This window comes from Rhinolophus sinicus, linkage group LG16 (genome assembly GCF_036562045.2).
Source record: "Rhinolophus sinicus isolate RSC01 linkage group LG16, ASM3656204v1, whole genome shotgun sequence".
Taxonomy (NCBI): Eukaryota; Metazoa; Chordata; class Mammalia; order Chiroptera; family Rhinolophidae; genus Rhinolophus; species Rhinolophus sinicus.
In genome coordinates this window covers 15,042,576-15,064,712 of record NC_133765.1, presented here as the reverse complement: position 1 = coordinate 15,064,712, position 22,137 = coordinate 15,042,576, and the positions used below count along the sequence as shown (strand labels likewise).

General features: G+C 37.9%; 1 protein-coding gene across 1 annotated transcript; it reads right to left on the bottom strand.

Annotated features, from left to right (window-relative positions):
* Positions 1–19,456: 19,456 nt before the first annotated feature.
* Positions 19,457–20,389, bottom strand: LOC109433886 (olfactory receptor 8B4). The gene has a single exon (XM_019710419.2). It carries the CDS (start codon positions 20,384–20,386, stop codon positions 19,457–19,459), a length of 930 nt encoding a protein of 309 aa, XP_019565978.2. The 5' UTR covers positions 20,387–20,389.
* Positions 20,390–22,137: the final 1,748 nt, after the last annotated feature.

Below are 22,137 nucleotides of genomic sequence, written 5' to 3'. Positions count from 1 at the left end.
GGAAACCTGTGAAAACAAATGAAAATTCTATTCATAGTGAAACCAGCTCTCTCTTTACAAACTCTTTCATGAGAAGGAGACTCAGACTGGCTGAAATCAACTAAGACCCTCCTAAGTGTCTGAATGTACTGCCACACACAGCCCTCAATACTTACATCACTCTGTCTTCTGTGTGCATGGGAACAAACAGCTATACTGTCATTACTAGAAGATAAAAGAATGGAGTAGCTGATGACCTTCTGTAGTGGGGATGCATCCCCACCTCTCCCTCTCATTCATCTGAAACTACACTCTTAGTCCTACTTATGTTTGCCGTGCCCTACTAGATGCCTCAGGTCCCCTGTTATGACCATCAAGAAAGAAGAATTCCTCCAGGGCTGTGACCATACGGGTATTCTGCGTCCTAGAAGGAAGTCTCTCATGGTCTATAGGCTTCCCAGATACTTTCCTACTGGAATCCATAAAGTTTGTAATTGATAACAGTATTGAGGAGAGACTTGGTAACTTATAGCTTGATCATTAATTGTACAATCTCATGTTTCTACACATTTTCCTCCTCGGTTCCATCCTAGCTGGATGGAGAAGGAAGAAAGGAAGGTGAATATGCTCCCCTTGGTTTTGTAGGAGAGCATGAAAGAGAAACATAATTACGCTGATGAAATTAGCTGTAAAGTTTGTAAAAATGTATCAATATGTATACACATAACATGTAACTCTTCTATATATATAGTGTATTTGAATTCAATCTTTTTCTTAAGAAAGAGGAATAGTTTCTTCTCCTCTGATGTTGCTGTAATTTGAATGTATCACTTGGAACCGCTATAGCGTGTGCTCCCCGACTGAGGTGAACCCCACACAGAGAAGGTATGCTGAGAATATGCTGGCAGTGCTCCACGGTTCCCTAGCTTGAGTTTCTTATTATTCAACATAAATACGTTCCCACATTTTGCAGCAACAGAGACAGTGAGAAAAAAATAGACACCTGATTAACTCATTCTCCTTCCATTAGCAGAACTCAGTGCTGACCCTTTATACATGTTTCACCTCCACTGTCCCTGAAGAAAAGCTGGCTTTTCCAGTAACAAAGCTGAGCCGATGTAGTCACAGAATCTTCTTGTCCCAGCAAAAGAGGCACAGCATAGATTTCAACGTCTGAATGTTCCAAGGGTCATTCTGAGGTGTAGATCAAACTTCCAGTTGTACATTTACAAAGAGAGTGTGAAAGGAAACCACAACTGACATCCGAGCCACCATGTCAGAGAATATCTGGCATTTGCTTAAGGCTTATATTCTGTCAGACCCGACGAGAAATCCAGGCATAGGTCTCCCCTAGGACATCCCCATCATGACAAGCTCTTCAGGGAAGAAACTGGTGCCTGTGCTCATACTTTAATTGTGATAGTAAATGATAATTTCCCATCAGAGATTATACAGTTCCCGGGCGTAGGAGACAGAATTCTCTGTTGTCCTCTAAAAAGATGCAAATAATTGTTATTGAAAATTTCACTAATTATAATTTTAGGTAACGTACTAGTTTTAAGGATTTTGTTTCATGAGGATTTATGAACCTCAGAGTAAAGTTCATTTATTATGCCCTTTTGAAATAGGTGAGACCCTTTAAATAATCAGTGTTTATGAAAATTTTATAGAGACCAACAAAAGGATCTTTTTAATTCATTTCAGAGATTGTTGTTTAATAATATGTTATTTAATATAAGAATGATCCATTATTTAATAGAAATTTAATTACCTTGAGTTCTTCTAACTCAGCATGTCTTTGCTTTTAATAGGTTAAAATCAAATCTATAATAAAAATTACTGTTTGTTGGCTTCCACTTCAATAAAGTACAACTGTAGTATTCCCACTTATGTATTAACTTATGATCATGCCTCAGAGAAGGCATGTGTTTTTTTTTTAACATTTTAAATTATTATAGGTTCACAGGAAATTGCTAAAATAATGCATAGATTCTCTTGAATTTCATCTGCTTCCTACCATGGTGACATCTTTCACAACTGTAGTACAATAGCAAAGCCTAGATATTGACATTGGTATAATAATCTTAACTAGACTAGAGGAATACAGATGTTACTCAGCTTTCATCAGTTTACATGCACTGTGTGTTTGTGTCGTGTGTGTGTGTGTGTGTGTGTGTGTGTGTGTGTGTAGATCTATGCAATTTGATCCCCTGTGTGGATTCATGTAACCACTATCACAGTGAAGACACAGACCTGCTCCACCACCGTAAATAAATTCCCCAGTATTACCCCTTGGTAGTCACCGCCATCCCCTTCCACCTTCATCTCTGTCTTCTGGCAACCACTGCTAGCCTTTCCTCCATCTCTGTAATTGAATTATTTAGAGGACAATAAGTGAAATCATACAATAGATAACTTCTGAGATCGTCTTTTTCCACAAAGTATGTTGCCCTTAAGTCCATCCAAATTTTACACTTGTCAATGGTGTGTTCCTTTAATTGCTGAGTAGTATTTCTTTTTCATAACACCGATTTATTCAACCTCGGTAGGAATTAAAAATTAGTGGGTTCTTCTATTGACACAAACCTAAATTTAGTTAATGGAAAATGTGCCAGAGGCAGAGCATAGAAGATCATAGTTAAAACTGGTTCTTCTTGCAATTTTCTTTTATTAATCAGTTTCACTGTAGTATAATTTTCCCACCTTAAAATGTAGCCTTTTTAAGATGACTGTTCAATGATTTTGAAAAAATAATGTAGGCGTATAACCACCACTATAATCAAGTTATACAGCATTTCCGTCACCCCAAAATTCCTTTATAATGCTTTGCAACCCATACTCTGTGCTGTTTTTAATCATGAAAGAATGTTGAAATTTGTACATGCTTTTTCTGTATCTCTTGATATGATAATGTGATTTTTTCTTGCATTCTATTAATCTGCTGTATCATATTTATTGGTTGGTGTTTGTTAAACAATCTTTTCATCCCACTTTTAAATCCCACTTGATCATAGTATATGATCCTTTAATGTGCTGTTGAATTCAGTTTGCTAGAATTTTGTGGAGAGTTTTTGCATTTCTAGTCGTCAGAGATATTGGCCTGTGGTTTTCTTTCTCTTAGTGGTCCTACCTGAAAAGAGAGTGAGGGTAATTCTGGTCTCGTAAAATGTATTTGAGAGTGAATCCTGTCTTCAGGTTTTGGAAGAGTTTAAGAAGTTTTGGTATTAATTCTTTCTTAAATGTTTGGTAGAATTCACCAGTGAAACCATCTGGTTTTTGGTTTTGCTTTTGTGGGAGGTTTTTCATAATTGACTCAATCTCCTTACTCGTTATTGGTTTGTTCAGATTTTCATTTTCTTCACAATTCAGTCTTGGTAGGTTCTATGTTTCTAGGAATTTATCCATTTCTTCTAGGTTTTCCAGTTTGTTGGGGTATAATTGTTCATAGTAGCTTCTTATGAGCTTTTGTTTTTCTGTGATATCAGGTGTAACGTCTCCTCTTCATCATTACATCATCATCATTATATCATTACCTTCTTCAGCTCTTGTGACAACTGTTGAGTTAAAGTCTAGTTTATCTGATGTAAGTATAGTTATCTCTGCTGGGTTTTGGTTTCCACTTGTATGTATGGAGTATCTTTCCCTTCCCTTTGGTTTCAGTCTTTGTGCACCCTTAAGGTTGAAGTAAGTCTGGTGTAGGCAGCATATAGTTGGTCTTTTTTTTTTTTTTTTTTTTTTATCCATTCAGCCACTGTATGCCTTTGGATTTGAGCATTTAAAGCATTTACATTTAAAGTAATTATTGGTAGGTAAGGACTTAATAATGCCATTTTTACTCCTTTCGCCTGTTTTGTAGCACCTTGTTCTTTCTTCCTCTTTTGAGGACTTCCTTGCTGAAAAGATGATTTTGCATGGTGGTGTGCTTTGATTCCCATCTCTTTATCTCTTTGTATCTATTGTAAGATTTTGCTTTGTGGTTACCATTAGACTTAGATAAAATATCTTATAGATACAACATCCTATTTAAGGTGTTAGCTTTGATCACATACAAAATCTCTACTGTTTTACTCCCTCCCTAATATATATATATATATATATATATATATATATATATATATATGGCCAAAAAAATGTATATACATTTTAAGAAAGGAAAAAACTATATTAAAATTACGCTGATGGTAACCACTGCGAGCACCTCTTGTAATTGCAGAAGTCAAATGTGACCTGTATGCATCTTTTGTTATTGGTATATATTGAGTATTACAATTCTAATATAGTTTTTTCTTTCTTAAAAAGTGTATACATTTTTTTGGCACGCTCTGTGTGTGTGTGTGTGTATTTGTTTTATTTTTTGTTTTTTTTCTTTTTAAATTTATTAATTAGTTTAAGGTGTACATATAAGATAATGGTTAGATATTTACACACCTCACAAAGTGATAACCCTAAGAAGTTTACTACCCATCTGATACCGTACATATAGCTATTACAATATCATTGACTATACTCCTTATGCTGTACTATACATCGCATGATTAAATATATGTTTTAGTCATAGTTGACATTGAATATTATTTTATATTAGTTACAGGTGTGCAGCACAGTAGTTAGACATTTGTATAATTTATGAAGTGATCCTCCTGATAAGTCTAGTACACATTTGACAACATACATAGTTTTTACAACATTATTGATTATACGAGTTCTGACAATTAAGTTTGTGAACTTGTTGCAATGATGTTGCTAACCTTTTTTGATATCAGAGGGATTATTCATATGAATTTGTACCAACTGGACAAACAGTTAACCAAGTTTGGAAGTGGTGAAAAGGCTGCGTGAAAAAGTTAGACGATCTGAACTTTTCACCAACAATTCATGGCTCTTGCGTCATGACAATGCACCAGCTCACACACACTGTCTGTGAGGGAGTATTTAGCCAGTAAACAAATAACTGTATTGGAACACCCTCCCTACTCACCTGATCTGGCCCCCAATGACTTCTTTCTTTACCTGAAGATAAAGGAAATATTGAAAGGAAGACATTTTGATGACATTCAGGATATCAAGGGTAATAGGACAAGAGCTCTGATGGCCATTCCAGAAAAAGAGTTCCAAAATTGCTTTGAAGGGTGGACTAGGCAATGGCATCGGTGCATAGCTTCCCAAGGAGGGTACTTCAAAGGTGACTGTAGTGATATTCAGCAATGAGATATGTAGCACTTTTTCTAGGATGAGTTCGTGAACTTAATTGTATTCCCTGTACTGTATTTCACATCCCCGTGACTATTTTGTGACTATCAATTTGTACTTCCGAATCCCTTCACCTTTCTCACCCACGCCCCAAACCCCTCCCATCTAACAACCATCAGTTTGTTTTCTGTATCTACGAGTTTATTTGTTTTGTTTGTTCATTTATTCTGTTCTTTAGATTCTACATATAAGTGAGATCATGTGGTATTTGTCTTTCTCAGTCTGAATTATTTCACTTAGCCTTGTCATGAAAAAATTAAAAGTCCATGGTCGAGTCTGATAAGCAATTTTCTACTCACAGTGATATAATATATATATTGGTACCCAGGCACATGAGATTGGTTTAAGAAGCTGGGGGACTTACTAGAGAAAGTAATATTTAAACGGGAAACAGAAGAAGGAAATGAGTTAACTGAACAAAATGAGAAATGTGTATTGTCAAGTTGGAAGTGTGGAGGCGTGGTAGGGAGGGAGTGTTCTGGAAAGAACAGCATATATACAGAACTTGGAAACAATAATACATGCATACATACATATACACAAATATACAAGGTCAGACAATTAAGGGTCATGAACTCATCCTAGAAAAAGTGCTACATACCTCATTGCTGCATATCACTACGGTCACCTTCAAAGTACTCCCCTTGGGAAGCTATGCACTGATGCCAGCGCCTAGTCCACCCTTCAAAGGAATTTTGGAACACTTTCTGGAATGGCCATCAGACCCGTTTTCATATTACCCTTGATGTCCTGAATGTCATATTTCAATACATATTTCCTTTTTTTAACAGATAAAGAAAGAAGTCATTGGGGGCCAGATCAGGTGAGTAGGGAGGGTGTTCCAATACAGTTATTTGTTTACTGGCTAAAAACTCCCTCACAGACAGCGCCATGTGAGTTGATGCATTGTCATGATGTAAGAGCCATGAATTGTTGGAGAAAAGTTCAGGTCTAACTTTTTCACTCAGTTTTTCAGCACTTCCAAATAGTAACTTGGTTAACTGTTCGTCCGGTTGGTACAAATGCCTAATGAATAATCCCTCTGATTAGCAACATTGTTGCAACAATTTTGTGAACTTAATTGACAGACCTCATATATGTACGCATGTTTTTTACCATAGTATGAAGAATATGTTTTTAATCTGTGAGTCACATGGACTTTTATTCTTGTTGGCTGTTGTTTAGATTTAAGCCTACACTTTCATGTGAAACTCGGTAAAGATGTATTATTACCAAAGTTAGTCAACAACTTATTAACAGGAGTCCAGATAAGCACAAAGGAGATTCATAAATTCTGGCGAAATGGTGGGCTTCATTAATTCATGGTGAGATGATCTGTTTCGTGTCCATATGTATTTGTTGGATGGATATTCCATGAGAACTGGGACAATATCTGCATAGTTCATTTCTGGATCCCCAGTGTCAAATGCCAGGCCTGGTACATCGTAGGTGATCCTTTCAATGCTTCTTACATGGATATATGAAAAAGAAAGGCAATGAAAAAAGCAATGCAAGTGGCCAGACTCTAGAAAGCAGCATATGAGTGTGGGAGGTGGCAAATGAAGGACTGAAGAAGTGAAATTCTGTGTCAGGAGCTGGTAACAGAGCCTCAGAGAATGTGTCTATACCCCCATGGAATGCTCTCTGAGTAATGGTGAGAGAGGGCAGCAGGCAAATCTGACAGAAATTCAGGGGCACAAGCAGCCAGTCTTCTCTGCAGGGCAGTGTATCCTCCGACTTTGCCAGGAGGAGGAGGTTGCAGGACAGGTTCAGTGGAGGCCTCTCGTGTGCTGCCAGTGAGATGACTGGTTCCTGAGCACAAGCAGATCCTTCTGGAGACTCCCAGAAATTCTTAAAGGAATTTTACAGGATCTGAATTCCTCCATCAGTTTGTGAAAGCACAAGCTGTTTTTGCAATTATTTTTAATCTTTTTACTCAAAATTACTTTTGCACCAACCTAATATCTATTTTAATGAATCATTAGTGGTTTGAAAATCTTAGGATCAGAGGGCTGCCAGGGCAACCACCCCCATCCATGGGGAAATGTCTTTTAAGACATCTCTGGCAGATAAACATTCAGCTTTGCTCAGATATTTCCAGCCATGGTCACTTGGAGGAAGGGCCATCTCCACCTCCTCAGATATCATGGGTCTGACAAAAATACTTTTCTCAGACTCTACTAAGTGGGCATCAATCACCTGGGAAACCCACAAACCCTTTAACATGTTGCAGAGAAGTAAGACAATAATTGCTTTTATTTTACAAAATGTTAAGCTCCTCTGGAGGGGCTGGGCTATAATTAAAAAGTGCATAATCCTCTTCTTGCCCTGTAGAAATTATCTTTGGGGGGAGATGAATCTTCTATTCACACATTGTTATTACATGACCAGTATTTTAAATACCTATTTTTGTTTTACAAGAAGTTGTGTAAATTTTAATTGCAATAATTATTAATATGATTAAAATTATTAATGTGATTATTAAAAACAAAAAAATGCCAGGTCAGTGCAAGAATGGACATACACTCGCAACAGAAATTTGAGGAAGTACTGAACCAAGCAGTTCACCTAAGCAGCCACCAGGTTGTGCTGGTGATTCAGTAACATAATTTAAACCAAAAAATAAAATAAAATAAGATAAATTTTGCTTAAGACTGCATTGCATATCTTTCTTAGGCCCCTAAAATATATAGCCATAGATTTTATATAACTTCTTACATAAAAATTTCAACTCATTATTAAAACATAAGCTTTTTAAAAAGGTGTGGTTCAGAGAAAAACTCAAATTAAATAGGTTGAATATATTCAACAATATGGGGCACTTATTGTGTTGTGTAGTGAAGGAAGCATGGATAAAACATGTCAATCACAATATAAATAATCTACACAAATATAAACAAATGACATCAATATAATAAATCACTAGAATGTTAGCTCAAGTATTTTCATTCTTTTGTTTACTGCTCTAGCCCCAACACCTGGCATATAGTAGGAGTACACAAATAGTTATCGAGTGAATGAAAGATTTGATAAATTAATTGTTATATAATAGATGTTTATAGAAAGTGTTATGAACATAATTCAATTTTTAATGATCTCTAGTTTTAAATGCTTACCAATATAGGCTATGGTCTACATTTATTCCTAAAAACAATGTTTTTAACAGTCTTAAAGCCATTTGACGAAAATTTAAATTTTACGCATCCCCAAGATTCTGATGTGTGCCCCAAAGAACAGCTTTATTTGCCATCCTTTAGAATAAACGGTGCCAAGAAGATAAATTCTATATTTTGTGTATTTTGGCCAGAATATTTTATATCATTAAATTGCATTATGAAATTATTTGTACTTATTTTACTTTTAATATACAAAATTATATGACACTAAATGTTTTTTTAACTATACATGATATCCCTGAAGATACTGACACATTCCCAGAGTGAGGTTGGTCCATTCCCCCAATCTTGTTGAAAACAAACCAAGGTTAAATGTTCTTTTGTAGCTGACTTTCTTCATCCAGCCCTTGAGTTAAACTTTTTAAGAATACACCTGAAATCTATGTAATTTTACTAACAATTGTCACCCCAATAAATTTAATAATAAAAAAAAAAAATACAGTGTGTGCAAATGTTCACTTTTGTTAAGGACCCTTCTGGGTCAGGGACCCAAACCAAGTTCCTTCTGCTCAAGTGTCGCACCAATTGGAAGGGAATGAGTTCGGTACAGCAGAGCAGAGACTGTATTCTTTGATCAGGGAATGGAGAAAGGTGAGAGGCACCATCTTCCCGACTGGCAGGAGCCGTCTGTATTTATAGGCCGTGGTGTGGCGTGATGGAATTCTTTCAGGCTGGGTAGCGATCCTTCTGTTGCACTCGGTCCTTTTTGCACACGGTGCCCTGTTGCCACCTCCGTCTTTGCTCTGGGCAATCCTTTTCCGTTCTGTAAGCAAGCATAGCTCGTGACATAGTTTGGGTATTGAGAATCATTAGTGTCTTTTGGACGATAGACCAGTGACACTTTGGAATCTAAACCCATGCAGGTTAGATCTCACTCATAGGGATTTAGGACACCAATGCGGTGTCTACACTCTCTTCTATGTTGATTAGCAACAATTTCTCCAAATTTTCATGTTTTTCTCTCGTCTTATTTTTCTCTATTTCATATTCCCATTTCTTTCTATTCCTTTGTAGAAGGCAATGTGTATTTGTGCAACAAACAAACAAACAAACAAGGACAAAAACACTGGAGTTGGAGCCAGATAACGTGGGGTTTAAAAATAGGATCCGCCACATTCTGGTGACTTTCAGCAAATTCTTTAACTCTGAAACTCAGTTTACTCCTCTGTAAAAGATGATAGCCAGGAAAATACACATTATTTCTACCTTCTATAAAGCTAAAGACAAGTCTAGTTATATGGGAAGGTATTTAATTCACTTCTCAAAGTTTCTCTGCTGCATTTCTTTCCTTTTTCAAAGGGGAATAAAATGTCTTTACTTGCACTAGGGAACTGTATTTGCACAACAATGTGCTTCATGCTGCCCATAGTCCTTTGTCCTTAGCTAAGGACAATATGCTGTGTTTTTTGCTCTTACAACTGTGGAGCCCAGAATATTTGTCCAGAACCTGTAAGTGGTTACAAAATAAAAGGAGCTATAAATATAAATGATCAAGACAGTGAAAATGTTACATTTTACTTAATATAGCATGAGTTGCTCAGCACCAGGAAAGAAATTTGACAAGTGAAATGTCCCTGTGAATTTTCTCCAAAGAGGGCAGGCAGTTTGATGAACACCATATATTGCTAGAAATAAAAGTAAATAGAATAGAGCCAATAGGGTTTTTAGTTCTAGCTTGAGAGAGAGAGAGAAAGGGAAAGAGAGAGAGCCAAACTTCAAATTGGCTCTATCAAGTCCTATTTTGTGAGGTGAATTTAATTAAGATTGTAGGATGAATTTTAATAAATATCCTCTCAGCATCTATGAAATGATAATATGATTTTTCTTCTCTGCTCTATTAATAAATAAATTATATTACTACATTTCCTAATGTTGAACCATCTATGCATCGATGGATAAAGCTACTTAGATATAATGAGTTATACTTTTTTTCTGCGGTTGAACTATTGGCTAATACTTTATTTAGGATTTTTGTATTAATATTAAAAAATGAGGTTGGTCTGTAGCTTCATTTTTTTTTTTTTTTTGTATGTGATCTTGTCAGATTATGGCATCAAAGTTATGCTCATCTCATAAAAATAATTTTGGACTTTTTCTTCTTTTTCTAGGCTTTAGATCAGCTTAAATAGTAATGCAATTATTTGTTCTTTGGTAGAATTCTCTGTGAAACTGTTTGGGACTGGTAGTTCTTGCAATGTAACTCTTTGACAATTTCATTTATTGTATGTAATTGGATTCTTTAAATTTTCTATTATGTTCCAGGATTACATTTTCTTAGAAAACAGTCTACTTCATCCAGGCTTTTTAATTTATTTCAATAGAGCTGAACTTACTTCCTCTATTTCTGCTTCCTTTATTCTATCATAATCAGTATTTGTTAATTTTAGCACTTGTTCTCCCTCTTTTTTCCTCTGAATTTAGAATAGTGTTGATTTTATTTATTTATTTATTTATTTATTTATTTATTTATTTATTTATTTATTTTAAAGATTTTATTGAGGAAGGGGAACAGGACTTTATTGGGGAACAGTGTGTACTTCCAGGACTTTTTCCAAGTCAAGTTGTTGTCCTTTCAATCTTAGTTGTGGAGGGCGCAGCTCCGCTCCAGGTCCAGTTGCCATTGTTAGTTGTAGGGGGTGAAGCCCACCATCCCTTGTGGGAGTCGAACCAGCAACCTTGTGGTTGAGAGCCCACTGGCCCATGTGGGAATCGAACGGCAGCCTTCGGTGTTAGGAGCATGGAGCTCCAACTGCCTGAACCACCGGGTCGGCCCTGTTGATTTATTTTTATCAGATTTGCAAGAACCAGCTATTGAACTTATTTATTAATTCTGTTTTCTGTTGTCTAATTCAATAATTTCTGATTTTAACTTTTTAATTCCTACCCTCTATTTTCACTTAGTTGCTTTTATTATGTTCCTTTCCCTGACCTATTAAGTGCTTAATTCATTTATTTTAATTGTTCTACTTATTGATACAATAATTAAAGTTATGAGTTATTTTTCTGCTTTAGCTGTACACATATTCCATATATTGTGACATGTTGCGTTTTCATATCCATTTTCTAGATATTTTACAGTTTTGCATTTTTTCTTTCACCTACATGTAGCTTGAAAGAGAGTTTTTAATATCTAGGCAGTGAGGGATTTTTGTTTTCTGCTTGGTTATTAAGTTTTAGATTTATTGCACAATGATCAGAGAATATTGTCTGTACTATTTCTAATATATGAAATTTATTGAGGTTTGCTTTTGTGACCTAATATTTATTCAATTTATGTGACTGTCTTGGAATCTTCACAAGAAGGTGTATTTATAATTTCCAGGACACAGAGCTACATACACATATGCACGTACATACATATACACACATATATTACATTTATAATAATGTAAATTATATATATGTATATATATAAATTAGATTTATCTAATTGATTATCTTATTTAGACATAATATTTTCTATATCATTTTTCTTTCTCGGTTTTTGTAAACTTGTTTTATCATAGTCTGAGAAAGGTGATTTAAAATTTCCTTCAGAGGGCTGCAACGAAGTCTATGAAGCCACCCCAAAAACCGGACCTGTCCTATCCCTTCCTGTTCCACTTGCAGTTGCAATCAATAAAGGCTATTCCTACTGTGGCAAAAAATAAATTAAATTAAATTTCTTTAAACTAGTGTGTTTATTTCTTATAGTTCGTGATGTTTCACTATTTGATCACAACTATTATTAATACATACAAACTCAGACAATTAAGTTCACGAACTCATCGTAGAAAAGGTGCTACATACCTCCTTGCTGAATATCATGACATTCAACTTCGAAGTACTCCCCTTGGGAAGCTATGCACTGACGCCAGCGCTGAATCCACCCTTCAAAGCAATTTTGGAACTCTTTTTCTGGAATGGCCATCAGAGCTGTCGTTGTACTACCCTTGATGTCCTGAATGTCATCAAAATGTCTTCCTTTCAATATTTCCTTTATCTTTGGGTAAAGAAAGAAGTCACTGGGGGCCAGATCAGGTGAAAAGGGAGGGTGTTCCAACACAGTTGTTTGTTTACAGACGGTGCTGTGTGAGCTGGTGCATTGTTGTGATGCAAGAGCTCCTTCGGAACCATTTTTGCACACATCTTTCTCATGCCCAGATTTTCAGTTAAGATTTTCCTAACTTTTTTTCCCTATTTTTCTTTTGATATTTACTTGATCTGCTATGCTTCTCACAGTCAGTCAACGATTTTTATGCACAATTCAATGAATTTTTGCAATGTTTTTGTCAGTTCTGCTCGTTACTGGCTGCCCTCACTGCTCTTCATCAGTGATGCATTCTCTCCCCTCAGAAAAACGTTTAATCCATTTGTACACTGCCATTCTCTTTATGGTATTATCCCCATAAACTTGGACTAACATGTCCCTGATTTCACTTCCACTCTTGCTAAGTTTAACAAGAAATTTAACATTTGTTTATTGCTTTAATTCAAGCTCAGACATTCTCACAACAGCACCCCAAAACACTCAACAATAATGAACGCCACTCAGCAAGACACTGCCACACATCCACGCGAACACAGCTGTGGGACCCTGATATACCAAGGTTATGAAACCTTACCGAGCTGTTTGTACAGTGCTGCCAATGTAAGTGCATGGTGGCAAGTTAGCAAATTTAATTGTCAGACCTCGTGCACATTGTATATTGTACTCCATGCCATTATCAAGTTTTCTCATTTAACAGTTTTTGGCCTGATTTCCATTCTGGCTGTTTGTTTATTTGTTTGCATTTACTTGGTATATCTTTGGCCACCATTTTATTTCCAATCTTTCTGAGTCAGTTTAGATGTGTTTTTGTATGTAACATGGACTTATATTTTGCTTTATGATCCAGCTTGATTCTTTTCCAATTAGTAGAGAGGGTAGGACATTTACATTTATTTATATGTTTCCTTTATTCTATCATATTTTATGTTATGGCTTTTCATATCATATTTACATTATTTTATTTTTTTGTGCTCTCTCCAACTTTTCTTACCCTCTCTTACTCTCACATGCTCTTTTGATATATGCATATATTTTTTAGATTTACCAAGATTAACACTTTTTAACACTCATTAACACTTTTGAGCATGCAGTGAGAGCTCACTACCTCAAGTGGCTCAACTGTCATGATTCATGGGCTAGAGTAAACTTACATTGGTATTACCCATTTTTTAAAAAAAGGATATACTTAGAAATTAAGCAAATAAACCTTCAAAGAGCATCTTTCAGTATTTACCTTTACCGTTGCCTCTATACAATTACATATTGGCAGTTATCACTAAAACTGGCATAGTAAACATTCAATAATCATTTGCTGAAAGGATGAAAAATTTAAATTATAGTTACAAAGCAGCTTAAATCATTAATAAAGCAATGGGTCTTCTATGATCCTCTACTAGCTTACCTTGATTTTCGCCATTGTGCGTACTTTAAAGTTATAAAAATACATTTTACAGAATCTGTCTATATAAATCAGATATTTCTTTACATCTAAATTCCTCCAGGAAGTCTGAATTAATGATGCTTCTTTTGATAAAAATAAGGAAAATCTAAGGATAGAACAAAAGGTTCTTCTGGCTATTTCACAAATAACTTTTTTCTTTTTACCTTTTTTTTACCCTTTTTACCTTTTCACGCATTCTCTTACCCCCCAAACCCTGCCTCTGGCAACCACCAATCTGTTCTCTATGTCGATGAGCATTGTGTGTGTGTGTGTTTAGATACCACATATAAGAGAGATCATACAGTATTTGTCTTTCTCTACCTGACTTATTTCAGTTAGCATAATGCTCTCGAGGTTCATCAATGTTGTAACAAGTGGCAAAATTTCATTATTTTTATGAATGAATAATATTCCATTGTAAATATACATGTATACCTTAATTTCTTTCTTTCTTTCTTTCTTTATTGATACTTAGATTGTTTCCATATTTTGCTATTGTAAATAATGCTGCAATGAATATGGGGGTGCATATATCTTTCGAGTCAGTGTTTTCAATTTTTTTGGATAAATACCCAAAGTGGAATAGTTGGATCATGTAGTATTTCTATTGTTAATTTTTGAGGAACCTCCATACTGTTTTTCATAGCAGCTGCACCAATTTACATTCCCACCACCGGCACACGACCAGCATTCCCTTTCCTCTACATCCTCGCCAACCCTTGTTATTTCTTGTCTTTTTGATGACAGCCATTCTAACAGGTGGGAGGTGACATCTCATTTTGGTTTTGATTTGCATTCCCCTGATATTAATGACTTTGAACATTTTTTCATGTACCAATTGGCCATCTGTATGTCTTCTTTGGAAAAATGTGTATTCAGATCTTCTGCCCATTTTTTAATCCAATTTTTTGTGTGCTATTGAGGTGTATGTGTTCTTTATATATTTTGAAGATTAGTCTCTTATCTCTTATACGATATATGATTTGCAAATATTTTTCTCCCATTCAGTAGGTTGCCTTTTCATTTTGTTGGTGGTTGATGACGTTTTTTAGTACGATATAATCCCTCTGTCCTTCCCCTGTTCACCTAACAACAGGACAGAAATCGGTAAAGGTGTTGCCCTTCTCTTTCAGGGATGACAGACATTAATCACCGGACACAACTCTAGACCCTTCTCAGCTGAGAAACCTCACCAGCATAACTTATATAACAGATCTTATAATTAGCCCTTATCTTCCATTAGTTTGCTCCACATATTCACCTTCCCACAGTTTTGCCATCCAGGAGCTCAAAGACCTTTCCTTTGTCTTGACACTTCTGTATAATTTTATTGTTCTCTGTCAAGATGCTATTTAAGCCCAAGTTCTAACTACCCCTTAGAGTTATTCATATCACTGAATACTCCCATATGTATGTGCTATGCCTGTGTTAATACACTTCTGTTTGTTTTTCTATCTTTTGTCATTCTAATTTTTAGGGCCCCAGTCAATGAACCTAAGATAAATAGAGGAAAAACACTTTTTCCCTCCCCTACAGTTTCCAATAAACCACTGTAGATCAAGGGGGAGCATCTCAAAGCATAACAAAACAAGAGCTTCGTTACCAGAAGTTTCTTATGCTAACAGTGCAAAGATACCCATCAGGTGGGAGTCGTAACAATACTAATCACGCCCTCTCCTTTCCCTACGAGCTTTAACTAGTGAGAACAAGTACAAGGAGTCGGAAGAGGACCCAAATGCCATCACATCTTTATTAATAGCAAAGCTGAAGAGAGAACTATGTCAGGACACAAACCTCCCTTCCAGAACCTGGACCCTAACTTCACCCAATAAGGGATAGAAGGAGAAGTTGGAAATGAAATAGCACAGATTTGGCTTGTCCTTGCTAAGAGTTTGCCTTACTTCAGTACCAACAGGTCAGTGATGAAGAGACACTGGGCACAGTTCCATCGATAACCAACTCCTTAGTCTTTTTCAGTCTTGTCTGTCAGATTTATCGACCCTTCTCCCATAGAGTGGACCGAGTAAGAAAGCAAAAGTAGGGATGGAAAGTGCTCACTTCTAAACTGAGCCCTCTTAGCAAGTGAAACCAAGTCTATCCTTTGGTGGAGATTGCTAATTGCCTACCCAGTAGCCATTCCCCCCTTCTTACTTAGGAACAAAATCCTAATTTTTTTTCCAGGATGGCCATGTTCTGAAGTTAAATGCTAAGTAAGTTTCCCAGTCTCCTTTGTAAGTAGAGATAGCTAATGATATGCCAGCGGAAGTCGCTCATTAAATAGGTAAAGCGCTCTGTGCCTTCTTTCACCCCTTTGTATTCCTGCTGCCTGGAGTGTGGACAAAAACACAAGAACTCTAGCAGCCATATGGAAACCATGACGTGTTCGTGAGAATGAAGTCATTACTAAGAGAAAAGAAGAAAGAGACTGAGTCCTTGATGACTCTCATGACCATATCAGCCCTGGAATGCCTACCTCAAGATGCCTTTTATGACAGAGAAAAATAAACCCTCATGTGTTTAAGCCACTGCGGTCAGACTGCTGTTACTGGCAGCTGAACACTTAGTAAATGATGGATTTTATTTATGTAAGTGTGAGGGGAGAGAGGGTGATATGGTTCTCTAACACACGGGTGAGGGCCAGCAGTGAGCCATACTCACAGACACCCTCCCCTTTGCTCCACAGAATTTAAGACAGCACCTGGCTCGTCCCTCCCAAGCTCCACTCAGAGGTTCTCCTTGGACTCCCACTTCTTCTTGGTGTCTGTCCCTTATGTCTGCTCTCCTACCTGTTTAGAATATAGGACAATGTATAGATATCAGGAACTGTTTATCTTCCTTATGCTCCCAAACTGGACCACCTAATCATACATAATGCTGTTTGGACATCAATGTGGATGATCCTTTTATATTTCTAATTTACAACTGATAATGGACTATAGTCATAGGTGAAGTTCAGAGTTATGGATTTAGGAGTCACCATCAATATATGGTTGTGGAAATGACAACACCTGGAGGTGTCTCTTCAGGAGGAGAGAAGAGAAGTAGACCAAGATCTGAAGCCAGACAAACCCCAACTTTAAGAATGCTTCCTAAAGAAAAAAAAAAAACCCTCTGCTGAAAATCAAAATATCATGATGTCATGAAGTGACAAAATTGTGGCATTGTGGCAGAGGGATTCACGTTAGGGCATCTGACGCTTTAGAGTATCAAATCATGTCTCTCAGCCACTGTAAAGCAGAGGTCCCCAAACCTGTTCCTATTTGTTGACCACTGAGAACCAGCAATTCTGCAACACAATCCTAAAAGGACATGCAAGATGGCCTATCCTTGGTTTGTGAGAAAGGTGAAGGTCTTTGGAATGTATAAAATGCTGTCTTTTCTGTTGGAGCAATAAATGGCTCTTATCTGGTTATTGCAAGACCCAAGACTCTGATTTTTTATCATTTCCGATCGTCAGTGACAAAGGGACTGCTTTCCCAAAGATCCAAGCCAGTTTCATTAAGTCAAATTTATGCTTTCACCTCTACTCACCCAATGCCAATATGCAATGAATGTAGGGAAAGTTATTCTTAGCTTTAATGCATTTATTTCATAACTATTCCTTTCTACTCATGTACTTGTAGTTCTGATTTATTCCTTGTTCCCACGCATTTATACCAATGGCAATTGTTTTTTTCTTTATCTGTATCAAACTATATTTACTCTTATCCTTCCTCATTCTTGACTCAATCCTAATATCCCAAGAGCCCCACGTGCCTAGACACAGACAGCCCTCTGGAAGGTAGAGCTCAGCTAGGCCCAGAGGACTGACTAGTAGTAGTTCAGTAAGGCATTAACACACTTCTAATGAGTTAATATACGTAAGGCATCTCAAACAGTGCCCAAACATATAGTACATGCTCAGCAAATGTTTCATATCATTATCATGATCTAGGCATAATCCAAGTATCAGAATTTTCTACCTTCTTCACAAAGAAGGTAGAATATCCTCCTTTTAGCAGGATATTTTAGAAGGTAGAATATCCTCCATATAGCATATTTGGAGAAAATAAGGTTTGTCTCATGTCTCCTTCTTAGTCAGTTCCATGCCGCAGGTGCTTCTCTGGCTGCTCTCAGCTCCATCTTAGTATGTCTTGCTTCTGGCCATGACCTGGAACACTTGAACTACCTTTCTTCTCAGTATGATGTTGTTACTTGCACATCAGCAGAGCAGCAAATGTGAGGTAGGCCTCACTCCTCTTTGCTGCCTTGATTCTCATACCAACACACACTTTGCAACCATCCAATTTTATGGAAGAGTTGGAAAAATATAATTAAAGCAAAATATATAGACTCAGTACTTTATATGACTCTCCCCATATCCAAAAGAAAAGTACCCAATACTCTTACAGAGGGTCTCCTCAAGGACCCCCCAAGTTCTACCCTCTGTTCAGAGAGAGCCCCATTCTTCTGACCACACCATGAGTATCCACCCCCATATCTTCACATGGGTTGGCCTGGCCCTAAGTTCACCTTCTTGCCTGAGTTAAGGGCAGCTTATGAGGGTGTATCCCTCAAAATCTGACCTATTCAATATGGAACAGCAAGATCTGCAGCAGAGTAGTACAGAGTGGTCTTTGGCACTCGAAGTCTGGACCCCTTCCCAGTCTCCCTGAAAGGGGAAAGTGTAAGATAACGCCTCTTTCTTCCTGATTCTTTAATAGTTAACTATAACACACACACACACACACACACACACACACACACACACTCACACACACTCTTAGACACAGTAAATTCTAAATCTACTTTAAAGAATGAAATAATTTTCCTAAATGCCCCAAAATGCATACAGTATTTTCAGGGCAAGATAGCAGTTACCAATCATGAACGTCCATGGAGTTTCCCCTTTGTTCTTCTTTGGCTGTAGGCCTTAGCATCCAGTGTCCAAGAAAATGGCCCAATTATAAGACTGCCTACCCCATGGTTACTATACCAAGGCCTACGAATTCTGAAATATGCAAATGAAATATTTTAGTTTTGATTTATCTTTACATTTCAGACCATGTGAAGAACTCTTGGGTGGGGCCTTGAGTATATATATATATATATATATATATATATATATATATATATATATATATATATACATATGAAAAAGAGATGATTTATGATCTTTCTAGCCAAACAATCTTTCCAGGAACTGACAGACTATCTTACCTAGCTCAAGGTATCTACATTTGGTCTTTGTAAGGCTGCTCCCATAACTGAAGAAAAAATAAACTAACTCTCTTGGACCCTCATACCACCATCTGCCCCATCTCCCAGCCAGAAATGTCACTTGGGCAAACCTGTTTTATTCGTTTTTTGGAATTACTATGGATTCCAGTAAATAATAAGCACATAGTAGATGCTAAATCGCATGCAATGAAATAATTTATGAAGTACAAAAGAGTATAATCTTAAAGAAGAGTAAAGGCAAGAGATTTCCAGTTTTTTTAAGTGAAGACGCTCCTTGAGAAAAAAGATGAAAATTCCCCCACCTGTAGATAAAAAGATACTATGACACTTCCCAGAAATTAATTGATACAAACAGGACCATCAGAAAAGCACTCTTTTCAGGGTTTTACCCAGGGCAAGTTTAACATCCTTATTCCTCAAGCTGTAGATCAAAGGGTTAAGCATGGGAACCACGTTGGTATAGAAGACTGAGGCATATTTACTCTGATCCATAGATCCAGGAAAAGAGGTTGTTAAATAGGTGAATGCCCCTGACCCAAAAAACAGAGCAACGGCAATTATGTGGGAGCCACATGTGCTAAAGGCTTTGGACCTACCCTCAGCAGAAGGAATGCGGAGGATGTTGGAGAGAATCAAAGCATAAGAGATGAAAATGCTGATACTGGCTGTTGTGATGACCACTCCGACAACAATAAAAAACAGCAGCTCGTTGACACGGGTGCTGGTGCAGGAGAGCGGCAAGAGGGGGAGAACTTCACACAGATAGTGGTCGATGATGTTGGAGTTACAGAAGGTCAGTCTCAGCATTCTTCCCGTGTGGGCCATGGCCCCAGAAAACCCCACCACATATGAACCAAACATCAGCAGAGCACAGACCTGGGGGGACATGGTGACCATGTACAGCAGAGGGTTGCAGATAGCCACATAGCGATCATAGGCCATTGATACCAGCACATAGCACTCCGAATTGACAAAGAAACAGAAGAAAAATAGTTGAGTCATGCATCCCTCGTAAGAGATGATATTTTCTGCCACCAAATCATTCAGCATTTTGGGGGTAAAGACACAAGAATAACAGAGATCTATAAAAGACAAGTTGAAGAGGAAGAAGTACATTGGCGTGTGAAGGCTAGAGTTCAGCCCAATTAAGGTGACCAAGCCCAAGTTGCCCACCACAGTAAACACATAGATACCTAAGAACAGGAGGAAAAGGGGGAGCTGGAGGTTTGATTGTTCTGATAATCCCGCAAGGATAAATTCAGTTACTGAGGAGCTGTTTCTCAGTGTCATTCTCTTCTGGAGAGCTGTCTGTGGAAACAAGGGATAAAACACACAAATTGATGACAGGCACAAGCTTGGCTGATGGAAGAGATGAGACAGTGCGTGGATGCCCTCCCTTTTGCCTTTCTTCTTGTAACTGCAGAACCAGCTCAAAACGGTTCTATCCTGTTTGATGAGGTGCTGAGTTATTTTTCAGAAACAACAGATCAAAACCACAAGTCATGCAGCCAAAGCATGTACAGAGGAGAGAACTTTGGCCTCCAGCTGCACCTGGAGCCAAATTCTCGTTCCCCCTCCCTGCTCATGGAATCAAAGGACCAGGACACGACAGGAACTTGAACACCAGAACGCTTTCAGAAGCCAAGGGTCCCTTGTCCTGGAAGATCCAGTGTTAACGCTCTTTTACCATGAATAGCCAAGTCCCAAGGTCCTCTAATTAACAGTTGCCCCACCAGCACTTCTGCATACCTGTTCCCCCTAGTCTCTTAAGAACCCTTAACCTAGTTCAGCAAACAAGATGATTTGAGGCATCATATGTCTCCCATTTTCTCAGCTGTCACCTTCTCGATCAATAAGCCTTTCTTTACTCCAAACCCTGTGGTTTTGAGCTTTGGCCTTGTGAAGCATTGGGACATGGACTTTGGTTTAGTAACATTCTCTCATCTCTGCGCCCAACTGAGCTATTGACAATGTGTCTGTGAGTCTATCTCAGCTCTCCAGGTTGATCATGAATCTAGGCTAGAGCTTATTAGCAGGGAAAGCAAGAATTCTGTCCCCTCTCGAGAGATGAGGAGATTGAATACCTGAATTGGCTGTCCAAGGACTCTCAGAAAGACACCTCAAGAGCCAGGAGTACAACCTGAAGCCCACTGCCTCAGGACGTACTGAGAGCTCTCATACTCCCCATTGTCACCACCCATTCTCTGCCTCCCCTTCCCAGGCAGATACGGGGCCCTCTCCCTCCCCACCCAGAGAGAAAGCCAATATGTGCCCTACTGTCTCTGCACATCCTACCTTCCTCCTCTAAGCCCCTTCATTCCATCTCACGTCAAAGTCAGTGTTGAGAACAGGGGAGGGATCAATACATCCCAAGCCTCTTGGTTGTGGGTTTAAAAGAAATCCATCAGGGAAGATGGGATTCAGACATTTACCTTCCTTCTCCCTGGTGCCCTCAGTGCTGGGCCACATGCATCTCTTTCCATTAGCCCCAAGGAGAAAATGGTGTTAGTGCAGATAACATAAAGCAGACAACCTCAAGCATTAACTCTTCCGATTCCCCTGGTGCTACAGACCCCAGTCTCCAGGTGCTTGAAGAATAAACCAAGATTTTTGTTTGTGGATTTTCCCAAGGGGTCTACATCAACTTTGGGAGAAAGAACAGCAACCCTAATTTTCACCAGAACTCCAGCTGGCATATCATGAAGAAGTTTATGCTGTTTGATGATCTCGGGGAACTACCTCATTAGGCTCAATTTCCCTTAGGAATTTCTCAGACTTGTTCCTACAGGGAAGACATTGCACTGATTTTGTTTACAGCCAGGATTACGATGCCCAGCATCTTGGGACTCAGGTGTTCCACTCAAACTTCCCTTCGCTTCAGGGGTTTCAGGCCTTGCTGTGCTGAGTTTGGGGGCTCATTTTCCGTCTCCTTCATTATCTCTTGGCACTTAAGGTTGACTTTAAGGAAGAATGGCCCCAAACTTATTTTAGACACCATTCCCAAATTTTCAAAGGGAGTTTTGAGACTAATACCCCCAAAA